The sequence below is a fragment of the Centruroides vittatus genome, unplaced genomic scaffold, assembly GCF_030686945.1.
Source record: "Centruroides vittatus isolate TY-2023 unplaced genomic scaffold, ASM3068694v2 contig_364, whole genome shotgun sequence".
Taxonomy (NCBI): Eukaryota; Metazoa; Arthropoda; class Arachnida; order Scorpiones; family Buthidae; genus Centruroides; species Centruroides vittatus.
Genome location: NW_027122188.1, coordinates 1,781,836 through 1,807,643, shown reverse-complemented (window position 1 = coordinate 1,807,643; position 25,808 = coordinate 1,781,836). Strand labels below are relative to the sequence as shown.

General features: G+C 29.4%; 2 protein-coding genes across 5 annotated transcripts in view; one reads left to right on the top strand and one right to left on the bottom strand.

Annotated features, from left to right (window-relative positions):
• The window catches only part of LOC136975091 (transcriptional regulator ATRX homolog), a 123,587-nt gene extending 114,910 nt beyond the window's left edge, over nt 1-8,677 (bottom strand). For all 4 annotated transcript variants that reach the window (XM_067270089.1, XM_067270090.1, XM_067270091.1 and 1 more), the window contains exon 1: nt 8,366-8,677. The gene's annotated coding sequence lies outside the window, so the exon portion shown is untranslated. The remainder of the gene's footprint in view (nt 1-8,365) is intronic.
• A 19-nt stretch (nt 8,678-8,696) lies between these two features.
• Nucleotides 8,697-25,808, top strand: part of LOC136975092 (SLAIN motif-containing protein 2-like) — a 47,126-nt gene continuing 30,014 nt past the window's right edge. The window contains exons 1-2 of the mRNA XM_067270094.1: nt 8,697-9,363; nt 20,572-20,720. Coding sequence (XP_067126195.1) covers nt 9,029-9,363; nt 20,572-20,720 — 484 coding nt within the window. The 5' untranslated portion in view covers nt 8,697-9,028. The remainder of the gene's footprint in view (nt 9,364-20,571; nt 20,721-25,808) is intronic.

The following is a 25,808-nucleotide window of genomic DNA, read 5'->3' as shown; positions in this document are numbered from 1 at the left end:
AACACCCAGTAGAACAAAGGTCATGTCACCATCTGCAGTAGCCAGGGATGGTGATGATAAGTTGGTTACTGGTAACACAAGAACCATAATAAATATAAATTAGGAGAAAATTTCTCTTCAACTGAGAAGAAAAACGATGATTGGTACTTGGAATGTCAGAACATGATGGAGAAGTGGACAACTTAATATACTCCAGAATGAACTTTCATGCTATAAACGGACTATCATGGATCTGTGTGAAACTAGGTGGCCACAATTTAGAGAAGTTTTAATTGATGAAAAGATCCTTTTCCTTTATTCTGAAACTACTACAGGTGGATTGGAGAAAGTAAAATTTCTGATACATAAAAATATCAAGAAACATCTCCTGGATTTCAGACCTGTGAGTTGTAAAATTGCCATAATAAGATTACAAGGTAAACCAATGAATATAACCATAGTGCAAATGTATGTACCTACAACTTTGTAAGATGACAAATATGTAGATAAGTTCTACACTCAAATTAACACTATCATTAGCCAAGTTTCTTCAAAAAACTACTTGGTGGTCCAAGGAGATGGGAACTCTAAAACTGGAACAAATTTAAGAAAAACTTTTTCCCTTTCTGCGGTACACATGGTCTGGGAGAAACCAATGATAGAGGACATAAACTAATTGAATTTGCAATACAACACAATAACAATAGTTAAGACATTATACCCAAAAAATCTACAAGATGGACCTGGACATCTGATGGATTCAGCCATAATCAAATGTACTATATTTTGATTAGAACAATTCATAAAACTTCAATAAACCTACCAAAAACCAGATCCTTTCCAGATGCAGACATTGGGAGTGATCATAACATGATAGTTGGGTGATCTATTGTACAGTAATAGCAACTTTGAACTTAAGATTCAAAAGAACAAAAATAAACCATAATCAAAGAAAAAAACATAACCTTGAAAAATTAAAATTATCATATATCAAAGAAAAATACTAAGCTCAAATCTCAAACTCAATAGCAGTACATAAAGAAGTTTCTACCAATCCTAAAAGCAAACAAAACACTTTTACAGATGATAAAGGAAGCTGTGGATAATATTTTGGGAAGAATTTGCATAGTTAACAAACCTTGGATAACCCAAGATCTTTTGAACATGTGTGACAAGAGAAGACAAATCTGACCAAAATAAAGATGAAAATAAAGAAAAATATTAAATAATGAAATTAAAAATAAATTAAAGTAGTAAAGGATAACTGGCTCCTCAGAGAGTGCAAAATATTGAAAACAACTCACAAATGAATAATTATCCTTAGAGATGCTTACCAAACTATAAAAAAATTAACTAGACCATATATAAACAATAGTTGGTCAATTGAAAAAAAACAGAAGTGATAAAAACAGAACAAGAAAAAATTGTACAAAGATGGCAATAATATGCAGAAAATCTTTATTCTCAGAGGCCCAACAAAATTGATGGAGACTATCCTATTTTGAAAGAGAAAGTTGAAAAAGCACAAAACTCTCAAAATAATAACAAAGCCACAGGCATGAATGGTATTACTTCAGAACTTTTTAAAAAAGGAGGAACATCTGCCATGATGTTTAGGATTTTGAGTCATGGCTAACTGACTGGACTATATCCATCATAATTCCAAAACCAAAGAAAGGGAATAACAAAAAGTGTGGTAACTATATATATAGTTACAGTACTATTAGCCTTATTAGTTATACAAGCAAAGTTTTACTAAAAATACTATTGTTTAGAACTGAAAGCAAGATTAAATCTATATTTTCCCAAAAAAACAGGCTGGGTTCCTATAACACTTCATTTCAAAGGCAAGTAATCTGGTTTTGTTGTCTTTTAAAAAGGTTCATTTCTCACTTCCATAGAGAAGGGCCAAGTTAACAAAGGTGTTGATTAAATGTATCTTGGTAGATATAGATATTTTATGATCAGTCCATAGTGGTTTCAGCTTTTGTTGTGTGGTACTTGCTTTAGCAATATGTGCTCTAACATCTGATCTTGATCTCCCCTCTTTATGTAGTATACTTCCAAGATAGGTATATTTTTCGATGTTTTCTAAGGTTTCTCCATCAATCAATACATTCAGATTGCACAAGCCAGTTGTTGTTATTTTTGATTTTTTAACACTTGTTCTAAGTCCATGCTCTATGAATACTTGTACTACTCTGTCTGTAGTACAAGTATTACTCTAATTTTAAGATATTTTAATGGACAAAATAATGAAATTTTATAATAATGTAGATTTTTATTGGAAATCCATATACATTATGTTATGGACTAAGTGATTAATATGAGCATTATTCATAAATTGGGCACTAACAAATTTCAGGGTTTTTTTTTTATCATAATTTATCAGATTGACTGGTCACTATGAATACTGCTATCACCCAGTTGGGCACAGTGATAATACTTTGAAGAGTGATCATTTGACATACACTAGCCAATCAGCACTTGCATCTGAGTTGCATGTGCATATTGCATTTAGTATTAAATTTTAAATCTGTGTGACTAGTAGTTAATCTTGTGTGACATTTTAATTTTACCTTTTCTTCTTAAATGTTTTCTTCTTTGAAAAAGTAACAATCATAAAGAAATCATTAGGTAATATGAATAGCTGCTTCAACAACCAATTAAATGAGTTAGTAGCAGTAAAGGTCAAAACAGTCAAATTTTTTACAATTTAGTATATTTGACAATAATACAAAAAATGAGAGAGTTAAAAATCAAAGTGACTTCAACGTTACCAGAAGAATATCAGTGTTTACACACCAAGACCACCTGACTAAATTCATTCAACTACGACCATTAGAAACCAAAAAAGCTGAAAATATAGCCTATGTTTTTTTTAAACATTTTTACAATTTTCTGTGCACCGAGTATTCTCAAATTCAATTGGGCCTCACACCTATTGGATCTGGCGCTGATAGTTAAGTGCATTTCTTCTGGTGGTCTCTCCATCCTGGATCCAACTGCCTACAAGCGCGACTATTTGTGCATGAACCTAATAACTAATGGCCATCACGATTTCTGTCTCTGTTGAGACATGGTGTCAGTTCTGACATGGCATTAAAGAAATGCCAACCCTGCAGTCACAATATTTATTTACATCAAATTTTTATAATTTTATGTATTAATTTTTAATAAAAAATTTTAAATAATAATCTTATCAATATGTTAATATAAATTTGCAAAAACATCCATTGTTATATTTAAAAATAGTCATAGTTACATTAGTCTAAAAGTTCTTTGTTTCACATTAAATCTCACTGGAATCAATTAAAGCTCTTTGGTAGATGTGTTTGTTGCTGTCATTATATTAATATTAATAAATATAAAATACTTCTATATATATATTTCTTAATCTCAAAAAAAAACAAATTTCTGGTTTTTTTTTAAGTTTCAAAATTAAAAAATATGTTTTATATAAATAACAAAATGAAGATAAAATATATCATACATCATAACTCATAACAACTAAAGAATGATGGTTAAAGCAAAATATTACTGTGATCAAAAAGTATTGGAAATGGTTCATTTAAACTGCACATGCAAGAGGATGCTGTTATCATTTTTCTCATTGTTTGGTACAACTTTCATCAACATCTAGCAGCAATCCTATGTAATCATCTGTTTTCAGTTGCAAATAAATTGCTTGTTGTGTGTGTAAAGAATTTTTCACCAGCAATTTTTCAAAAATGTTGTGTATAATCGAGCAAAGAACATGCATTAAGTTTTGTTTTCACAATGGAACTATTGCTACAAAAATGTTGAAAATGTTTCAAAAAGCCTTGGAAGCAATACTCTATCAAACAAGTGTTTTTAAGTAGTACAAGATGTTCAAGGGAAGCAAAGAACACATCAAAGATGAATCATGATCTGGTAGACCATCCACTTCAATTGATGAATGACACTTCACTCAAGTCAGAGATTTGGTGCTCAATGATCATCGTTTAACAATTAGGGAGATTATTGAAGCATGTTCCATATCATTTGAATCTTGTCAAGCAATTTTAAGGATCATTAGGGTTTGTGGTGCATTGCTTCTTGAGTCATCCCAAAAATGCTGAATTTTCCAGAAACAACATGTACAAGTGGCTGAGGAAATACTTTCTCAAGGCAATCATTCTTAAAGTGCATCATTACTAGTCTCTGCTTTTGACACCAAAATAGCTCAATAATCAAGTCAATGGTGCTCAAAAAGTGAAACAAGACTAAAAAGACCATGTCGATCAAAAATCAAGATCACTTTCTTTCTTTGTCATAGTGTTGTGCATCACGAATTCCCTCTGAGTGGCCAAACTGTCAACAAAGATTATTATTTGAGCATTTTGTGTTGTTTGCGTGAAACAATTCGTAGAAAACAACCTGATTTGTAGTGAGAAAACTCATTGATTTTATTTTGCACCACAATGATAGACCTGCTCACAATACTCTTTTTGTTCATGAATTTTTGGCCAAAAAGTCAACAAATACAGTTAGTCAAGTTCAGTATTCACCTGATACGGCACCATGTGACTTTCTACTAACAAGATGAGTTTTTGCTTTAATTCACAATCCCACTTAATTAACCAATTGTTGAAAATGATATTTGTCATCCAAGTATTTGCACTAGAATAGTAATAAACAGGCAAATTTTTGACACCTTTTAAACACCAAAGATTTTTAGTTCCATATGTACACAGAACATTTGAACAACTAAAGTCATTGTTTGATAAATACAACTTTTGATTAGTTCCTACCTATATAAAATATAGTATAAAAACTACATGAAAAACACTTACGTGTGAAGTTAATTTTTTAGTATTGTTCACGACTGTGTCCGTATGAAATCAGGTTAATCATTATCCATAGCATCTGTCCAAAGTGTAAGGAAAAGAAGTTATTTTACAAGGAACTGATTAGTTCATTATTTGGATAAGTCTCTTGATGATCAAACTTATAAGCCAAACCATGGGTCAAAGTAATTTTTCTCTTTCCTCTTATTTAGGATAAGATCCATTATCATAAAGACCATTAACTTTCTGCCACTCTGACATAAAAGTGTCTCGCATCACATATCACTAGGAATGATTTGATCCCAGTCAGGTATAACTTTTGTTCGTGACAAGTTCTTCACACAATGTCATAGTGATTTTACCCCTCTTAAGGTCATGTTCATGAGTCTTGTTTCTAATCTTTGATAGGTTCTGCCAACACATTTATTTTAAATTCTATTACAAAGCTCATAAATGTTTTCAATTATTTAGTTGATCTTGATTATATAAAAGTCTGTATTTCAACTTATTTATATTTAAAATATAAAATTTAATTTATAATAACAAAACATAGAAATTTTGAATGAAAAAAATATTGAAGAACCAAGTAGCTGCATATGACTATTATCAAAAATATTATCATCTTGTTTTAACAAGCACAATGATATATCCGTGAAAATTATTCTTTCATTAGTTTTTTCAATTTTGATTTTCTTTTAAAGTTTTCCTTTCAATAAGGCAAAATTAAAACAAATTAACAACTAAATTATAGCTCTATCAATATTTAGATTTCGTTTCTATTGGGAAAATCTATTATTTATAATAAAAATGGGTTAATGTTACCTATGGTAATGAACATGGCGGCTCGTCTCTGAAACAGTGGGAATACACGTTCTAACCTAACCTAACCTATTCTAATAAATTACAATAATTATTGCCAACCAAATTATTAGAATAGGGGTAATTTATTAGAATAGGTTAGGTTAGGTTAGAACGTGTGCCCCCACTGTTTCAGAGATAAGCCGCCATGTTCACTACCATAGGTAACATTAACCTAAAAATGTATGAAAGCATGAAAGCAAAATGTAACAGAATAATTGTTTTACTAAAGCATAACAGGTGGAAATAATTCAATAATTAAATCTGTTACTTATCTATTATCAAAAGGAAAAATAAGTACATCGAACAAAACCTTTACAATCCAATAAATAATTTTAATGTAAATCTGACAAATGTTTTTGATCTTACACAAGATCTGCTTCAGGTCAACAACATTCTAAATTGGAATGCTCAGAACTAATTTCATATCTTTTTAAATTATTAGAACAAAAACACATGTGTAAATTCATAAGAAGGAAAAATACATATATTATTTTTAATTAAAATTATGCAAAGTAGCAAATATGACAAAGAACTATTGTTATCAAATACAATATCCAATTGAATATTTAAATAATTATAAATGGATGTTTTATTCAATTGAGACACATTCAAACTTTTATTTAAAAAAAGTATGATCAAAGTTTACCTACATGCACCATCATGGCTGTGTTCTTGACAGACTCCTCCTGGAGGGGAGCTGCTGGCAGGCCACTGAGTGTCTAACATTACTAGTTATTGATTCACGGTAGTTCTTGAACACACGTATCAATAACTAGTGATGTTAAACAATCAGCGGCCTGCTGGTGGCTCTCTAGGAGGAGTCCATCGAGAGTACGAACAGTCGAGACCATGGCCATGACGGTGCACATAAGTAAACTTAAACCAAAAGTATTAATACTGTTATCATACAAGTTTAAAATTTTTAATAGTTTGAATATATAGTAAATTTTTTCATGAATAGAATGGAAGATATGTATCCTTCATAAATATTTCCTTTTTCTAATTTAGATCATCTAAATAAAATTTTAAAAATCTATTATTATTGTAGTATTTGATTTGTTATTCTTATTAAAGTTTTGCATGTTTTACTTGCAAATAAATTAAATCAAACTTATATGTTTTAATTCATACAAAAATAATGTCAATTTATTGATATTTCCTTTTATAATTTTATACATAAATAATAAATTATGAAAACAGTAATAATATCCATAAACCAAACCGGACGAGAGACAGCGAGATACTATAAACACACCTTTATTGACATCCAGCAACGAGAAACCAAGGAAGACCTACAAATAAATCAAAAACATTGGCTATTTTCAGCAAACTCAACAGTTATAAGTGAGCAAATAGGTAGCGTTACATAGCAACCTGAATCTGCCAAACAACGAGCGACGTTGCATTGGAACAACAAGTCTCATTAATCTGTTTCAGGTAGCAATAGGTAGCATAAATCAGTGATTCTTAACAGGGGGACCGTGGCCCCCTGGGGTCCATAAGAAGTTTGCCGGGGCTGCCAAATTATGCAAAATTTCCTTCAGAATATAATAAAAAGAAAATTGATGTATAACCAAATATCGTATCGAAAAGTGAAATAAGAAAGATAAAGTTTTCCTATTTAGTTTTTTTTTATTTATTTTTTATTTCTTCCTACATATAACTTTGTTAGTACAGAAGAAATAAATGCAAATATGCTACTTACACTGCAGTATTTACTTCTTTTATTTCAAAGCAATTCTAAGAAACTATTAATGCTTGGAATTTTAAAAATAATTAGGAAAAATAGTAAGCATAGTAGTAGGCTCTGAAAATTTAAATATTTTTGCAAAAGATATGCAAAATCCTTACGACAAGTTGTGGGTGTTTTAGTTTTAGTTTAGTTTTAGCATCGACTTTGGATCGATTTATCAACATGTTTCTTATTTTATTTTCTGTTAAAAATTAATGAGTTTTCATGTTTAATTGAGAAGTTTGAATGTTATTTAAATAGATAATGAAATAATAAAGTTATGATTTACATTTATTATATAAAAAACAAAGCAATAATAAAAAAATCAATTTATTATAGATAATTTAACAAATATAAATTATTATTTAAAAAAATGGGGGTCACAAAAAATTTATGAAATATTTGGTGGGCCAAGAGTATAAAAAGGTCAAGAACCACTGGCATAAATGAAAGATGCTACCAAATGCAACATTATAAAATACCAAACATGTTCCGAAAAAGCGCTACCATAGAGGGCGTTCAGCAGAAAAATACTCAACAGCTCCGCAACCGTAGTCTGCCAAATGCAGCCATTATATTTTAAACTCATTGCCGAATATCAATAAAGTGTGTTTATACCATCTCACTATCAAAACAATGAACCTGTTTTTCATTAAAACCTCAACTTTATTTTTGAATTAATCAAGTTATAAATGTTTATTATGTAAATGAAGAAAATGTTATCTTCAATCAAAATGTTAAATGATGATAAATTGATGTTTGGAATTGATTCAAAGCGTAATGTAATTAAATATATACATATAATTACACATACACACATATATATATTTATGCATACACATTTATTTTTAAGATATGTCATATATTCATTACTCCAACTGAAACTGACTAACATTTAAAATATATAATATATATTATATATATACAGGGAAATCAATTATTTTATAGCATTTTCCATTTATAAGGTTGAAAATGTCCTTACCTTATTTATTTAACTTGTCAAGTTTGGTAAATAAACACATTGGTAAAAATACAAAATACACTTTTACAAATTTCCAATCAAATAATGATTTGTAAAATTGTCATTTTGATAAAAGCAGTTATTACGACCGGCCACGAGTTCATTTTAATAACCTTGCATACTATCGAGGGAATATCTATTTGTCATAATGGATTCATTCATAATTTTAATTAAATAAAAAAACTTAATTTGGCATTATTCTGATCGAAAATTGTTCTAACACCAAGCATTATGGGAAATGGAGTTATTCGCTAAGAGTTGTGGGATACCAAGCTCCCGGTCGGTGTATACGGATGGCGATGCGGATTATAATTTCGTTTGCGACGTTATATATTTGAAATAAATTTAATCAAATTCTCGATTTAGTAATTATTAAACAAATTATTTAAATCGTCTAGAAAAATCTCAAATTTAATAAGATTTATCTCATACTTCGGGTTTTGTGTATTCCCACTTAGAAGTGGCAAAGTGGGTTGGGTGATGTTACTTCCTAATAAGAATACAGTACCTTTATAAAGTTTATATATTTCTTTAACTAGTCATAACATTAATTTATTATGCAAGAAATGTATTTGCTGCGAGTGAATATGTTGTGAAGTAGAATTAATAATTAATACGATTGGGATGAATGTAATTATGGAGGATAGGAAGAGATCAGCTGTGGATCCGAAAGAAGAAGTAAAAAAACTTCAGGACTTAGTAAAAAAGTTAGAACTTCAAAATCAGCAATTGAGAAATAGACAAAATAGGAATACAATCGTGCCAAAGGATAGTAATATAAACATGGCAAGGATGATGACCGGTAAGAAAACCATTCACGAACCTAATCGCTATGGGATTTTAACAAATAAGAACAGCCAGACTTCACCAAATAAGTGTGAGAAGAGAAAAAGTTCTACTTTAGAAGAAGTAACTCTTATCGATATTGATGATATGGAGCTGTCTGAAGACGAATCATGGTGAGATGCTTTTACAATGCATTGTTTATTGCTTAAACCTATTAACATTTATCGTAGTGTCTATTAAATTAAAATCTACAATTTTATATAAATCTTCAGAAATAAATTATTAATAGATTATGATAGATTGTACGTTTTACAGCGTTTACTTTATATTACAATAATTCAGTATAATAAAAAATTTTAAATAGGCTATGTGTAGGTTTTGAATTATTCACATGACATATATTCAATAACATCAATCATTTATTAGCAGCTTTTATACATCATTTTCAATTAAACAGAAAGTTTCTAAATGCAATAATAATAATAATAATAATAATAATAATAATAATCCTTTCTAAATAGATGCATTAAATATTCACATGAATAGGAATTTGAATCTAAGAATTATTGGGTATATATTTACAGAAAAAAGAAATATATATATATTTTTGATCACTTTGAATTTATTTAAATACAAAAGATAAAAATAAGTGAGGGTAATTAAGAGTTTAACAATAAACAAAAAGTTGTTATGGATCAATCACATGTACAAAATAAGCATAGAATTTATAATGTTAATAAGTAAAATACTAAAATATTAGAACATTTATTGAATTTGTTTTGCATAAGGTGGAGAAAAGTAAAGAATAATTTTCAGAAAGAATAACTGAAAGTTTCTGAATGCTTGAAATAAGTGAAAAGAAATTTTGGTTAATGTTACCTATGGTAGCAAACATGGTGGCTCGTCTCTGAAACAGTGGGAATGCAGGTTCTAACCTAACCTAACCTATTCTAATAATTTGGTTGGCAATAATTATGGTAATTTATTAGAATAGGTTAGGTTAGGTTAGAACATGCATCCCCACTGTTTCAGAGACGAGCCACCATGTTTGCTACCATAAGTAACATTAACTGAAATTTTTTATACAAAAGAAAATTGAATGAGATATAGATTCATAGCTATATACAGTTATTAAAAACAAAAGAGATTCACAAACAAAATAGGTATATTTATAAATGATACTAAGATCATTTTTGCTATAAAAGATAAAATATGATCGTATCTTACATTTAGTTTAATTTTTTATTTCAATTTATTATTTTTATTTTTATGACTCGCATATATCAAATGATTTTAGGTTACAAAAATGACTGATATTTAAAATAAAGGATTGCTTTGCAATTTAGTTAAATTTGCATTTAAAATTTGAAATTGGATTGTTAAAATTAAGCCTTTATTACCACCATTTTTATGGTGTGTGTCTAATTTGCAAGCAAAGAAAAAGTCTTGCAGGCAAGACATTTTTAATTTTTTGATTTTCTTTGAAAATTGACACATCTGTATAAATTTTAATCGTCTACAATATTCAAAAAGTATTCTTATGATAATGTGTATGATTAATGCTTAGAGTCTAATGTCCTTGCTGGCAAATTCATTTCTATTGTTGCTATGACTGTAAAACTCACAAATATGAAATCACAGACCACAAAAACATTTTAAAAAACTTAATCTTTTGTGAATTATTAGATACAATTATCAGAAAGCTCATTGTGCCACTAGGAGTTGCTTCATTACTATTAACCAGATTGAAAAGATGATTCAGTTACATATATTTTATTTAAAATTTCAAAATTACATAATGACAGTTATGGATATTAACCTTTTATTAATTTTTAAATGAGCTATATGGAAAGTCTTTCTTACCTAAATTTTTTCCACATTAAAATAAAAACTTATGAAAGAGAATTTTCAATAAGAGGGGGATGGATACCTTGGTTTTGGAATTTACTAATTTTCATTTGCTTAAAGAGTTGTATGATGCTAAACATTGATTCAAGTGTTTATTCAAAAAAACATTTTTCTTCTGTATTTACTCTAATTTTATTTGTTTAAATATAAAATAAAATTGAAGGAAAATTATTATCTAATATTTATAATACATACTACATCTCAAGCAAAACATATGGATATTTAAGAGACATTAAATTTAGAAATCAAACTCATACTTCTTACTGTAAGAAAAAAACAATTTTTCTATATAATATTCACAATACTTTCCATATAATGTTTAAAATTGAGATTGCATAAGCTTAACTGCAAATTAATTACAATGTTTCTATAACTTCTATCACACTCATAGAAATAAATTCATTTTGTGTTATAAACAGTGAAAAAATTAAAAACTTTTTTAATCATTTTGTGCTAGTTGATAACACAAAATGAAAAATTTTATTGTACCAATTTGCAGTTTATAGCTTTTTCATATAATAATAAATAATAATAATAATAATAATAAGTTGACAAAACTGCGTCAAACAGCTGGTTAGCTCAGGGATGCCTCTTTGGGGAGACGGAAGGATTCATGATTGCCATACAGGATCAGGTCATAAATACTAAAAACTACAGAAAACACATACTCAAAGATGCAACACTCACAAATGACACATGCAGAAAATGTCACATTATGCCAGAAACTATACAACACATCACCTCTGGTTGCAAGCTCTTGGCACAGACAGATTATTTACACAGACATAATCAAGTAGCAAATATAATACACCAAGAGCTTGCAAAGAAACACAAATTAGTAGACATCCACAAACCATACTACAAATACATTCCACAGACAGTATTGGAAAACAACACGCACAAAATGTACTACGACAGAGCCATAATCACAGATAAAACAATTTACCACAACAGACCAGACATCACACTCATTGACAAACAGAATAAAATCACATACATTATAGACATATCCATTCCAAACACTCACAATATACAAAACGCATGCACTGAAAAAATTAGCAAGTACACAGAACTCGCTCAGGAAATAAGGCATCTGTGGAGGATGGATAAGGTGCTTATTGTACCTGTTGTTCTCTCTTCTACAGGTGTCATACCACACACACTACACAAAAGCCTGGGCACATTACAATTGAATAGAAACACATACATCACACTACAGAAGGCCACTATATTGAATACATGTCATATTGTGAGAAAATTCCTGAATACAGACACACACACTGATACACTTCTTTAATTTCTGTTTTGGTTTCCTAATCATTTTGTGCTAGTTGATAACACAAAATGAAAAATTTTATTGTACCAATTTGCAGTTTATAGCTTTTTCATATAATAATAATAATAATAATAATAATAATAATAAACTTTGTATGCAAGGAACATTCAATGCTAAGATGTATATCTAAATGAACAATTCAACATAAAATTAAAACAACTACTGCATGTCAACTTTTCTAGACACTCAATTATGCAACATCAGCACCAATACCTTAAATTTTTCTAGCACTGCCAGTGCTACAAAATTCAAAAAAATGAATCTTCAGACAGATGAAACATAAAAGATGACAACATTTAGTTTAGTAAATAAACTGTTGTCAAAAAATTTATGCAAATAATGTCTAAGCTTAGTCCACCATTACAGAAAGATGTTATTTTGGTTGGTCATGGGATAGTAACAGTACTATTGATATATTTTTATTCTGATTAATCAGACACTGCCTTCTATAGATAATGGGCAGAAATTTTTAGCTTTTCAGTTCTCCAAAACCTCTATTAAAAAGAAAATAATAGATTATTTATATCTCGTGAATATCATTTAAAAAATAACATGCTTAGCCTCAGTGTCATCATTTCATTGGGCTGCAATTTGAAAAAAATTGTAGACCTATAAATTCCTATCATTGGCTGTCTGTATGTCTTTCCTTAATCTCAAGAACTGAGTTAGATGAAAGATGAAACCAGATATGGAAAACTTGGGGACAGGAGGCTCCGATTAACTATATAAGAACTTTCAATGCAAACCAGAAGTCATGTTATTTCAATTCAAAGATTTTTCCCTGAAAGGTGTTAGATAGATAACTGGCACGACTCTATTGTTAAAGGAAAAGTATGATAGAAAAGTACAGGGGCAAGCTACTAATAATTTGAGGTGGAAAGCATATATTTTAAATGAAATAAATTAAAAATATGATTAAAACTTGCAGCATGGCATTGTGACTATATTTCAATAAATAATTGCTTGTTGTATTTTTTTTCTTAAAATTATAAAATGAAATTTTGAAAATTTTATTTTATAATTTTAGGTAGTTACTCTGACACTCTCTGCATCAAACATTGGGTTGAAAAATTGGCAAACATCTTGTTTGGGAAGCCTAAATAGTAAATCAATAATGTTTCTTTTCAAGCTTGCAGTAGTTGGGATTTTAAGCAGGATTATGGGGTCACAAGTGATGAGTCAGATGTTTAAGGGTGGAGATAGTTGACAAAAACTCTAACTCTAAATTTTGAAATCTGTTATTTGTAGTTTTAACTAAAACATGTAATAAATTATTTTAATTTATTAAATTGATTAATCAATCAAAACTCATCTTTTCTCCAAATTTGTTTACATTTAAGTTTTAACCAATATTTACACATATTATATCGTCCATATCCTGATTTATTAGAATAAGTATACATTATTCTGGACAATCTACATTTTAGAAAAACAGAATCAACTTGTAGATTTTGTATTTATTAAATGCTTTTAAACTACGCAAAAACATTATTTAGTTATAATTGTATAAATATAAAATTGCAACGTTTTAACAAAAATACTTGTTTACGTTCTTCATCCATCGTTCGCTCCAGTTGACAGTCCACAATTTCACAAACACGGAGGCAACCTTTCTTTAGAGGCTACTGCTTCCGCAATAAAATGTAAATATGGTAAAAACGTCCTCTGGTGCTATTGCCATTTTCACATAAAATATACTCTGAAGTAAAAATAAATTATTTTACTTAAAATAATAAACTTAAAAAATAAATTATTTTTATTTGAGAATTATTTAGTTATTTTAAGATGCTAATAAGCTTGGTAGTGAAGACATCAACAATAGAATTACCAATTATCCGTAGAGATTATCTAGTTTCTTTGCCTGTGTGAATGATTAACTTCTACATGATTTCTTTCAAATGCACTTCAATATATTGTGCATATATATTGCTGTGTATAAGTGTGTATGGATTAACTATGAATATGGAAAAAGCAAACTGTTTGTATGAAGGAAGTAGATATTAGAAATAGAAAAAAAAAATGTAGAACTAATAGTTTGTGGCCATTATAAATACAGTAGATCAATGTTTCCCAAAGTGGTTCCTATGGACCCCTGGGTCCTTGGAACCGCTAATGGGGTCAATGGCAAATTAAAATTAATTTTGGGGTGTGTGGACAGTGTCAAGAGGTTTGTGAAAGGTTTAATAAAAAGTAAAATGATTGTGTGACCCATTTTCATTGTTATGAAAGTTAAAAATAAATAGTAATAAACAAATAGGTAGTCATTTTTACATCCTGAGTAAAATATAACTATAGAGCTAGTGGAAGGAACGGCAAAACTAGATTGAGGCGCCTCTAGCGGTGACACCGGGTAACAGAATCGGGGCTACAAAGGCAGCACCAGTGTTGTTTCACCTAGTACTTTTGTACTAATCTAATATCTTTTTACTTGTTCCAGTACCAAGATACCCAACACCATTTTCCTAGTACTATTTATGAAATCCTAATATCTTTCCTTTCAATTTAGTACCTTTCAAAACATTCATTTCAATTCTATATTTCTATATTTTTCTACTTCACTTTGGCAGTAAATAGATGTTTTTATTGCTTCCTCATTCAAGTGCAGCAGTTGAATGTATTTTTTTGCAATTAAATTTAATAAAAATTAAACTACAAAATCGAGTTCTTAAAAGCAACAATGATAAAATGTTACACTTGGAAACCATCATCTGCTTCAACCATACAAAAACATTCTAGTGAGGAAGATTCTGATGATGACGATATTACCAGTGATTTTTCAATGTGATAATTTTAAAGTTCAGTACTTCATGTTCATTACTTTTGTTTCATCATTTTGTTCATTTGATTGTTGTTGAGGAATAATAGCATTCTTGCAACACATGAATTTATCCTGTATGAATTTCGTATGTTACATGTAAAACTATTTATATTTTAATAAATAGAAATTTGATAAATTCTAAATTTATATATTATTTATAAGTATATATTTAATAATATATAATATATACATACATTCTGCAGTTTAAGATCAAAGTAATGCCTGCATTAGTCAATATAGTCACTTCTCGACTTACAACGGGGTTTGGTTCTGCAACTTCAGACGTAAGTCGAAATGGTCGTAAGTCAAGAAGTGACTGTACTTCAACAAAACAATTAGCCATCTTACACAAGTGCACGCGAAGTGTAACTAACTACACAACAAAACTAAAGATGACGTAATCAATCGCCAAAAGCGTGCAAGATATATATGTATATGATATATATTCCACAAAACCTATAAAAAATTGATACATTTTAAAAACTTTTTAATGAAATTTTTCGTCATAAGTGCGAATGGTCGTAACTCGAGAAGTGACTGTAGATCATTGGGACTGAGCAGTATTAATATTCTTATATTTATTATACTCTTAATTTTGTACAATTTAAAGGGTGGTATGGAAGAAGTAAACTATATATCTATTTCATGGTAAATAATGAAATTTGTAACTAACCATATATATAAAAGAACTTCAATAAGGACCATAGCAATAGCTAATAGTATTGTATTAATAGGGAAATTCTTATCCTCATTTCCTCAAAATACTAATTTTGCTTTTTACTCCTTCCTTCCACAGATCTCGTAAATTCAAATATCACATCATATGCCAATTAATATCTGTCAGATTAACAAAATAACATAAAAAAAGAAAATTACTAAACTTTACATTAGAGAACTAAATTTAAAATAGAGCCAACTAAGGTTAACAGGAGATTGGAGATTGGTTAGAATGCAACACATCATTATGTAATTAACCTCAGGAATTAAATTGCAGTCAGCCATTTCTCTTTCGTCCCAGGGTAGGCCTATTATTCATGTGGGAACGAATAAAACTTTGTACTTGGCGGCGCAGTAATATAGGTAACACTACAACCGACCACACAACAGTTATTTTTTGAAGTTTTGTTGGCAGAAAGCTGTTTTTCATTATCACAGGCAGAAAACAAGCACTGCATCTCAGTACGTAGCTAACCCAAAGACGCTTGTGTTTTCTCGAAAAAGTTTCCTTTGCCTGCGTACAGGTGGCACTCAACGCAGTTCCACTAGCTCTATAGATAAGTACATAAAATATAAATAATGACAAGCATTGCACAGTGGAAGCCAGGTCAACTGCAGCCACCTATGTATGTATGCAAGTCAGTGTTACCAGATTTGGCTACTATTTTTTTAGTTTGGCATAAAAAATATCATTTAGTACTTTAGCTACTTTTTGGGCTACATAAATTTGACTTGGCTACATTTTTGGCTACATATTTATTTATAAATATATTATTTGAATAAAAATGCACTATAGAATGGTGTTTCATCCTTTTTTATTAAGTATAGACCCAAATAAGACAAATATTTGTGTTTTAAATAAATTATTTATTATAAAGGAGACAAACAAAAATTTATCTACTTCTAAGTAAAAAATTGAAGATGTCTATAGAAATAATTTTTAAAAGTATCCATTTTCATGATAAAGTTTTTATACTTATTATTATAATCTAGACATGTTAATTACCTGGGCGAGCAGTAAGCAAGCGCAGGCTTCTGAGATGACTTTTGCAGTTTCATGTCTGAGTTATAAAAAATAATTTCCACATTAGATTTCAGTGTCAAAATGATCAGTAGAACCCTGGTATGTGTATAAATTATTCTTTTGGAAAATGTAATTAACTCTCAGGTAAGATATAATCAAAACATGCTTAATCTTTGACACTTAAGGTATTTTGATATTTTTGCATGTTGTTTTTTGGAATATAAAGCCAGACAGTTGCTTCATATTTTTGCAGTTTGGTGAATTTCAATTGAACTATGGAAAAGTTATCCAAGTTCAAAGAACAAGTTCTTTGAACTTGGATAACTTTAAAATAATAGGAAAATTAATATAATTTTTTCTATTATTTCAAAGGACTTATCAAATCATAGTTATTTAATTTAAAAGTTGACTAATGAGTAAGGAGAGATTTCTTTATTAAATTAATATGTGCATTTTGAATTCATCTACTATGCCAAAGAAATAGCTATTGCAATGGTAATATCTCCAGATTTCAAGCTTGAACCTAAGATTAGAATTCAATGTAAAAAGAAAAAATAAACCCTTCATCATTTGGGTTTGGATTTAACTTTTTCATTTTAAATTTATCATGAAAAATACAATATATCTGTTTTTAATATTTTATTTCTCTAGTCTACTTTCTGTACTGTGGGATATAGGAATTTTTTTATCTATTATTATTTCTTTCTTTCTTTTCTTCAGTGTACAGTACGTATTGGTTTAATAAAAAAATTTATTAGTTAACTTTCGAATTAAATAATTGTAGTTTGATAAAATGTTTGAAATAGTAGCAAATTAATAAATTGTTAACTTTACTATATTACTAATCATATAAATTATGTAATTTATTAAGAGTTAAAATATTTAATAAATTTTAATAACTTAAAATTTTTGGAGAAAAAATTTGAATCAATTACTTTGGTAACTGATATGTTTTGGGGGAGACAAAATTAAAAAAAATACAAAAAAAATAAAATATATACTCTTAAATCTTAAATAAACTTTATTAATATACTAACTAAAGCTTGCCCATTATGAAAATGGGCTGTGTGCTTTATTTATTGCATACATTATTACATTTTAGAATTTATTTTGTTTGTTTATAGAATTTTATGCATTTATTTAATTTTTCTTTCCAAAATAGCAATAATTATTGGATGTTTTTCATAATTATAAAAACTATTTAATGACTAGAAATAATCAACTAACTGACACCTAACTGTGAATTCCAGCACGTAATAAACAAAGAAATTTTAATGTTCAAACATTTTCGGTAATCTGTTAGAGGCCCTCATCAGGAATGAATGCACGAAAAAAAAAAAAAAACAGTTCTATCCTTTGAAAATTGAAAATATTTGTGTATAAGGCTATGAGAATGGAGCAAATATGAAAGGTGCCCATTTTGATGTCTGAAGATGAATTTTAAATCCTTTATGATTTATAGAGCCTGTTTTTTCCTGCTCATATCATTTTTTAAACCTTATTGTCAGTGATGCAGTGGCTGCTTTTGGAGAAATCACTAATTTTTTTCACTGGCACAAGAAATATTTGTATTTTTTTTAGATCTGCTAACAGATGAATTGTTTTAAAAACAGATTTAACAGATAACACTTTTAACCTTAAAAGATCTAAATGCTATAAGATGGAAAAGTTGCATTGATGCATTAAAACCATTGAGATATAATTTAAGGGAAGTATGTGATGCTCTGATAGAAATTTATTTAAGCTTAGATGAACAGAAAGATGGTGATACAGAAATTAAAATAAATCACTAGCATTTAAAATATCTTAATTTAAATTTATTTATGTGCAGTGTTATTTAGTATATGAAGTGTAATTTAAAATTAATGTAACGTTAAGATTATTACAAAACTCATATACAGTATTGCCAGAATATATCACAATTTTAAATACATAAGTTCATTTTTAGAGGAAAATCATTTCAGTGGATTCCAACAAATGCCCTACTGTGCCAAAGAAATAGCTATTGCAATGGTAATATCTCCAGATTTTGAGCTTGAACCTAAGATTAGAATTCAATGTAAAAAGAAACAATATGAATACTAGATTGAAGCTACAGCTGTCATTGACCCCTCCAAAAACTTTGAAGTAACTTTTTTAATTATTTAGGAGATATTTGTTGTAAATTTCACAAAAGAAACATTTTCTCAACTGGAAAATCACAGTAAATTATTTGAATTTACATATGATATTCCACTGTTAGCTGATAAAGTTTCTAAAGTTATTTTTAAAAATTGTCAGGACTTACATATCAGACTGAAGGTCAATAACAATTCTAACATAAAGTCATTCAATTTATTCAACAAACTTAATTATTAGAAATGTTTTAAAATAGAGAATTTTTTTTGAAGTTTTAAATTATGTTGGCAAAAATAATTTAATTGAAAAGTTTCTAAATTTTTTTAAACCCTTTCTGTTCCATTGCTAGTGGAGAGGTTGACAGAACCAGATATATTATTGATTGAATAATAAAAAAATTTCAATAATGATTTTGATAAATTTTCCAAAGAAATGATGTTTAGAGTCAATTTACATAATTTTTCATTTTTTAGTCTAGTCTTTAAAACTTTATTTATTGGGCTGCAATTTGAAAAAATTGTAGACCTATAAATTTCCACTGTCCATCCATTGTCTGTTGTTCCTTAATCTCAAGAATGGAGTTAGTTAGTTGAAAGCCGAGACCAGATATGGAAGGATTAGGAAGAAGAGTCCCAGTTAACCACATACAAACTTCTGATACAAACCAGAAGTTACATTATTTCAGTTCAAATATTTTCCCCTCAAATGAGTTAGATAGATGATTGACATGACTCTACTGCTAACAAAAAGTATGATTTACTGTACAAGGGGAGGACACTACTAATTTGAGGTAGAGATCATATATTTTAAAGTAAAAAATTATTAAAAATATGATTAAAAATTGCAGCCTAGCATTGTGATGATATCACAATAAATAATTCCTTATTACATATTTGTATTTATGTGGAAATGGTTTTCATTTTGTTTTCTGTCTGTAATTAATAATTGCAGATATTAAATTTTTTCATATTTTATTTTATTTCTATAGCCACATATCTATAAAAAAAAAATGTTATTATCTTTCCTTTGCTCTTATCCTCCCTACAACTGCAAAAAAAACCAGCAATTTTTGGCACACTAGCCTTGATTGGGAACATTAATATAATTTTTTAAAGTGGCAAAAACAAGTTTGATAGAAAAACTGTTAAGTCAACAACCACTTATATCAACCTAAATGACTCAGTATCATCAATGTCAAGATAAATGGGTGTTAGTATTTTATTGTTTAAACTTAACATTAAGAGAGGAATAGAATAATAATATTTTTTAGTATGAAAAAGTTATATTTATTGTTACTAGAAATTTGTTTTTAAGACTGTCTTTCTAGATTTATGTATTTCATACAAAACTAATTCATTGATATCAGTGACACTAAAATATTAGATTTATGTCATTTAGTAGTTTATTTTATTATGTTAATCAATCTTTCACTTTCCATAATAATTAAATTTATGTATTAGGTTATACACATCTCCAAAAAGTTTGCCTCCTGAAGAAGAAACACTTAGTCCATACATCTGGTTACGGAGAGATGTTGAAGATCCCTGCAATAAAGAATTACAATTGGCAAAAAAAGCACTTTTAAATAAATTGGATGAATTAGCTGTTTGTAAGAAAATTTTTAATTGAAATATTGTGTGTTCTACTATTAAATATTAATTTTTCAAATATTCTATTTTAATGAAAAATTAAAGATGATTATTGTGATAACAATAAATTCATTGTTATTGAAATATCTTCAATATGAAAGAATTTAAAGCACTTCACACCAAAATCACAGAAAAACAAAGAAAATGGAACTGTCTTTCAGTGTTATAAAGGAAGTAAGTGTATTACTGTCACCAGACAACAGTAATATGCTGTTGAAAGTACTTAGTGTGAATTTTGTTCAGTTAAACTCTTTATTTTTTCTTTAATATAATTTACACAAAAATAACTCTTGCAAACATTTTTGCTAATTTCTTTTGTATTTGAAGTTGTTTGTTTTCTATTTATATATTTATTTGAATACATTTTAAATTGTTAAATGAAAAATTTTGATATTAAATATTTTTCCATAAACTTGTATTGAAGATATTATCAATTTCAGTATATAATATTCAGTATTATAATTAATTATTATTATAATTATATTTCATAAGTAAACAATAAATTTATTTATATAAATTACAACAACCTGATATTTTAACATTGACAAACAATTTGCTGAACTTTATCAGGCTATATTTTAAGGTTACTTAATAATCAGAATCAAAGCAATTTGTCTAGAGGTAGGCAGTTAGACCATCATCTGTTGATAAATTTAATAAATAAAAATATATTTTAAAATTTAACTACTATTAGTAACTGCCCTATTAATAACCACCATACAACTATATGGTGCAGTAAAAGTTTATTTCCAGTTTTTGGTCTTCTTAATCAGCCTTCCTCAGAAAATTTATAATTCAAAAGCAAATAAGAGCCTTAATTTATTCTAGAATCATTTAATTTAAATACTAACATATGCAGGACTTCTATTTTAACATCAAATATGTATATATAAATACAGTAAAACAAGAATATAAGTTATTAAATATAAAATAAAATAACTTAAAAACTAAAAATAAATATATGAAATATCAATAAATCCTTGACTTAGAGGATATGTATTTTAAAAATATTTATGTATTTATTGTCAACTAATATGCACAGTAAAGTGTAGCAATCACTCTGGAAGCTCTTTATTTCATCAATTTGGAGGTTGTATGTAGTAGTCTCTATCTTCTTATTAGATCATTTAGAAGCCATATTTAGTAACACCTTCCAAGCCACTGAAATTGTGTTGCTTTATGTGTTTGCTACATTTCTGCATATTTGATATGCTGCCTCCTAACTTTTTGGATTATTTTCACTTAACTCCATTCAACTAATACTGAATCTGAGTCCAAGATAGCATAAGCAGCTAAGGCAATAGCTGGGAGTGCTTTCCAAATGTTGTCCTTATGCTCTTTTATCCTTATTTTAAACAACCTTTTGATGGCACCAATAGAACACAAGTTTTGTTGAATCCTACTGTTTTACTAATACTTTATATACTCCAAGAATGTACTTTCATGCATTTAAAAATTTTTGTTTTTAATTTTTATTGTTGTTTCAAAAACCATTAAAATTCAAATTAAGTGATTCTAGAATAAATTAAGGTTTTTATTTGTTTTGAATTAAATTTCTTGAGGGAGGTCAATTAAGAAGACAAAAAATATTAGAGAAATGAACTTTTATTAAACCATAAAGGTGGTCATACTGTGGTTTAAAATTTAATTTAGACCATTCTGGAAGAAAAGAATTGGCCCAGAATGGGACTCAAACCCACAACTCCTGCTTCCCATGCAGTTGTGTTGCTAGTTACACTAAAATAACACAAAAATGTTGTATGGAATTCACGCCAACACACTTGAGAGAAAAGAGGATAAATGAACAGAAAACAACATTAAAGGGTTTTTTTTTTAAATTCCTTTGCTAATACTTTTGATATTGATATAAATACAGTATCGTTTTCAGGCAAGACAAATAGAACACTTTTTCAGAACAAAACTTTTGAAGTACAGAATTGGAACAACATTAATTGAACAGAATACAAACTTTTAACACTAAATTTTTGAAAACATTTTTAAAATCACATAGTATCTATGCACATGCTCATAGAGATGTGGAAGTGGAGACAAGCAGTCAATTATTATTATTTATACGTTTATATAAATTAACCCAAATATCAGGCAACTCAAGAGTGGGGGAGTTGCACAGGGCCAATAAGGTGGTGAGGAGAGACTCCTAAATAAACAGAAGGCCCCTTTCACCACAGCTCCTAAGTAACATAGAGTAATTCCAATGTGGGGTGTGGCTATGCTGTATGACCATTTTGGACGATTTGGTGTCACACCTTCCCACCACCATGGAATGCTGGTGTTCCACTAATCAAGAGGACAGCATTCTGATGGTAGCCCCTATGTAGCAGGTATGTGTCCCGGTTATTTTATTTTCTAATGGAACCAAATATACACCTTTAGGGATGCACTTTTCCAAACACGAAAGTGCATCCCTATCATTGCATAAAAGTCCCTGTAAAGTTGGGCACGGTGAGATGGGTAAACGCAAGGAGTTTTGTCTGAAGATTTGAGATATACAGGCTGGCAGGCAACCACAGTGTGATAAAGAAGGCTGGACTAGTGTCCATTCCCTTGGGTTCTGCAAGCTGGTAGTGGGGAAGAGTGACCCTGTTTAGGATATGGTTGTATTTGACAATACTGTAGCCTGCCACACTTACTGCTGACTGGATGGCATCAAGCTTAATATTGGTGATAGCTTGAGTAGAAAGTATTAGGAATGTCCTTCTAATAAGGGGATCTATGGCCACGTTGACATATTGCGGAGGTTGGAACACTGTGGCAGGGATTACAGAGGAATACTGCCGAATTTGTGGAATACAGAGAAAACTAAGCCCTCCTATGACCTGGAGTTGTCTAGATCTAGAAACAAGATTTTTCCCAGATTTCTTTCTCCCAGATTAAATTGATGGAGGAGTATACACTAGCAAGACAACTTTCTAACACTAGAAATGTGTCCTGCATGCCCTGCCATGCTAACAGGATGTCATTCATGTACCTCAGATATAGCACCGGGTAAGTTATGGAGAGCGGAAAGTCAAAAACTTTGTGTTCGACGTGCCTCCTCATAATTAATTCTGCTAAGACAGGAGACAATGGTGAACCCATTGGGACACCCTGTTTTTGGAGGTATATCTTCCCATTAAAACAAAAATAATTGTTCTCTGTGATGAAGAGCAAAGCCTCACCGATCTCTCTTTTCTTCTCTTCGTTGATATGGAGATACTAGCCTTGTGCCTCTTTCTCCGACTAGACTGCCCTCTATCGGTCATTGGAAACAACCAGTGCGAGTGGCATAGTTCTCAAGCCCCAACATGTGCTGGCAGGGAGTGGTTGAGGTCAGAGGCTCATAAATAGGAAGCAAAGTACAGACATGGTCCAAATTGATGGCCTCATCGATCTTCAGAACTTGTTGTGTACTAGAGCCTTCTTTGATGAATAACGAGTTAGTGTGCATAACTGTATCGAAGTGAGGCACAGAAGGATATAACACAATGACATCTACTTTATATAGGTTGTAAGCACTTGGGGGCAGAGCACTAAGGGTTGCAGTTATTGCCGCCTTAGCCACGATGGACAAAGGTGTGACATAAGGGAAAGAAGGAAGAAGCCACCCACCAAGCAACTTGGTAAGGGCTTTTCTAGGTGGTAGGTGGGGTGGGACCTCTTGTTGACTAGCAGCGTCAAGTGCCAGCCAGGAAAGAATTTTAAAAAACAATCATTTATTCGGTATGGTAAATGTTAAAAGATAACAGTATTCACAGCAAAGCTTTTTTTATTTAGAAGAAAAATAATGTGTTCACTTACAGAAACATCTTAGATAATTTGGGTACCTCAATCGAGGCTCAGATAATCAGGATTCTGCTATATTAGGATGTATATTTATGTACAATTACAATTGCAATATACAGTAGCCCCTTGTTATATTGTGGATTCAGATATATAACACTTTTTTTTGGTCTCTCAAATTTTAAAAGCACTTGAGTCATTAAATTTTAAATTATCAATTGCCATTGAATTTCTTTTTGCAACAAAGTATGGTGTATTATTCCTACCATTGTCTTTGAAATTACCACTGCAAATGAAACAATAAATTTGTCAAGAGCTAGAAAAGCAAAACAGGTAGACAGATCAATTATCATTTGTTTCCTTTTGATATTAAAAGTTGTTTATTTATTGGTTTTAAATACTGTCTCCTCATTTACCTTTCTGTGAATTGGAAATTTCACACCTTTATATGAATTGATATAATACTGCTTATTCATATAAAGGTGTGAAATTTCAAATTCACTTTCCTTACACATTACCAATGTGTAAGGAAAAGATTTCTTTATTTTTGAATGGAAAGTTTTAAAATTTTTACATAGTAGTAACTTTAAGTATTTTGCTTTTTAGAGAATTTTTACTCTGTAATTTAAATTTTCAATTACATTGTATTATATTTATAATTTTTATTATGAAATACAGGTCTGTATAATAAAATTGCAATTGATATTTTGTTTTTATATTGACAATATTTGTCTTTAAATGTCATTGTTAAAGAAAAATGTAATGCTAAATGGGTGTTTGTGGTATCGATATTTACTTAAATGTCAATTAATACAATGTAACCACAAATAAAATTCAATATTGAAAAACTAAGCTTACTTTTTATCATTGTGAGAATTCGGAAGTTAGATGTTGTTACTCTAACCACTTTTCTGGCATTGGACTTGTGAAGTACATTCACTTGGTCACTGAATGGCTAGTTTCCTTGGTATATTGTCAGAGATGGAAAAATCATATAATTTTCCTCTCCTGTCAGGTCTGACACCCAGTTAAGATAAATTTGTGTGTTTTAACTCACAATTATACTTGTCGTCTAAATTTCGGAGTAGAAGGCTTGATCTAAACATTGAGTGGGGAAGTCAATAGGTTTTTCACCATTAATGGAACTACAAAATGAGGCCAGTGCAAACAATAACACAATTTAATGATTAACACAAAGGGTTACATGAGGAGGAAAATATTTCTGTTTCGATAACTAACTACTTAACTACTAATCTAACTAATTATAA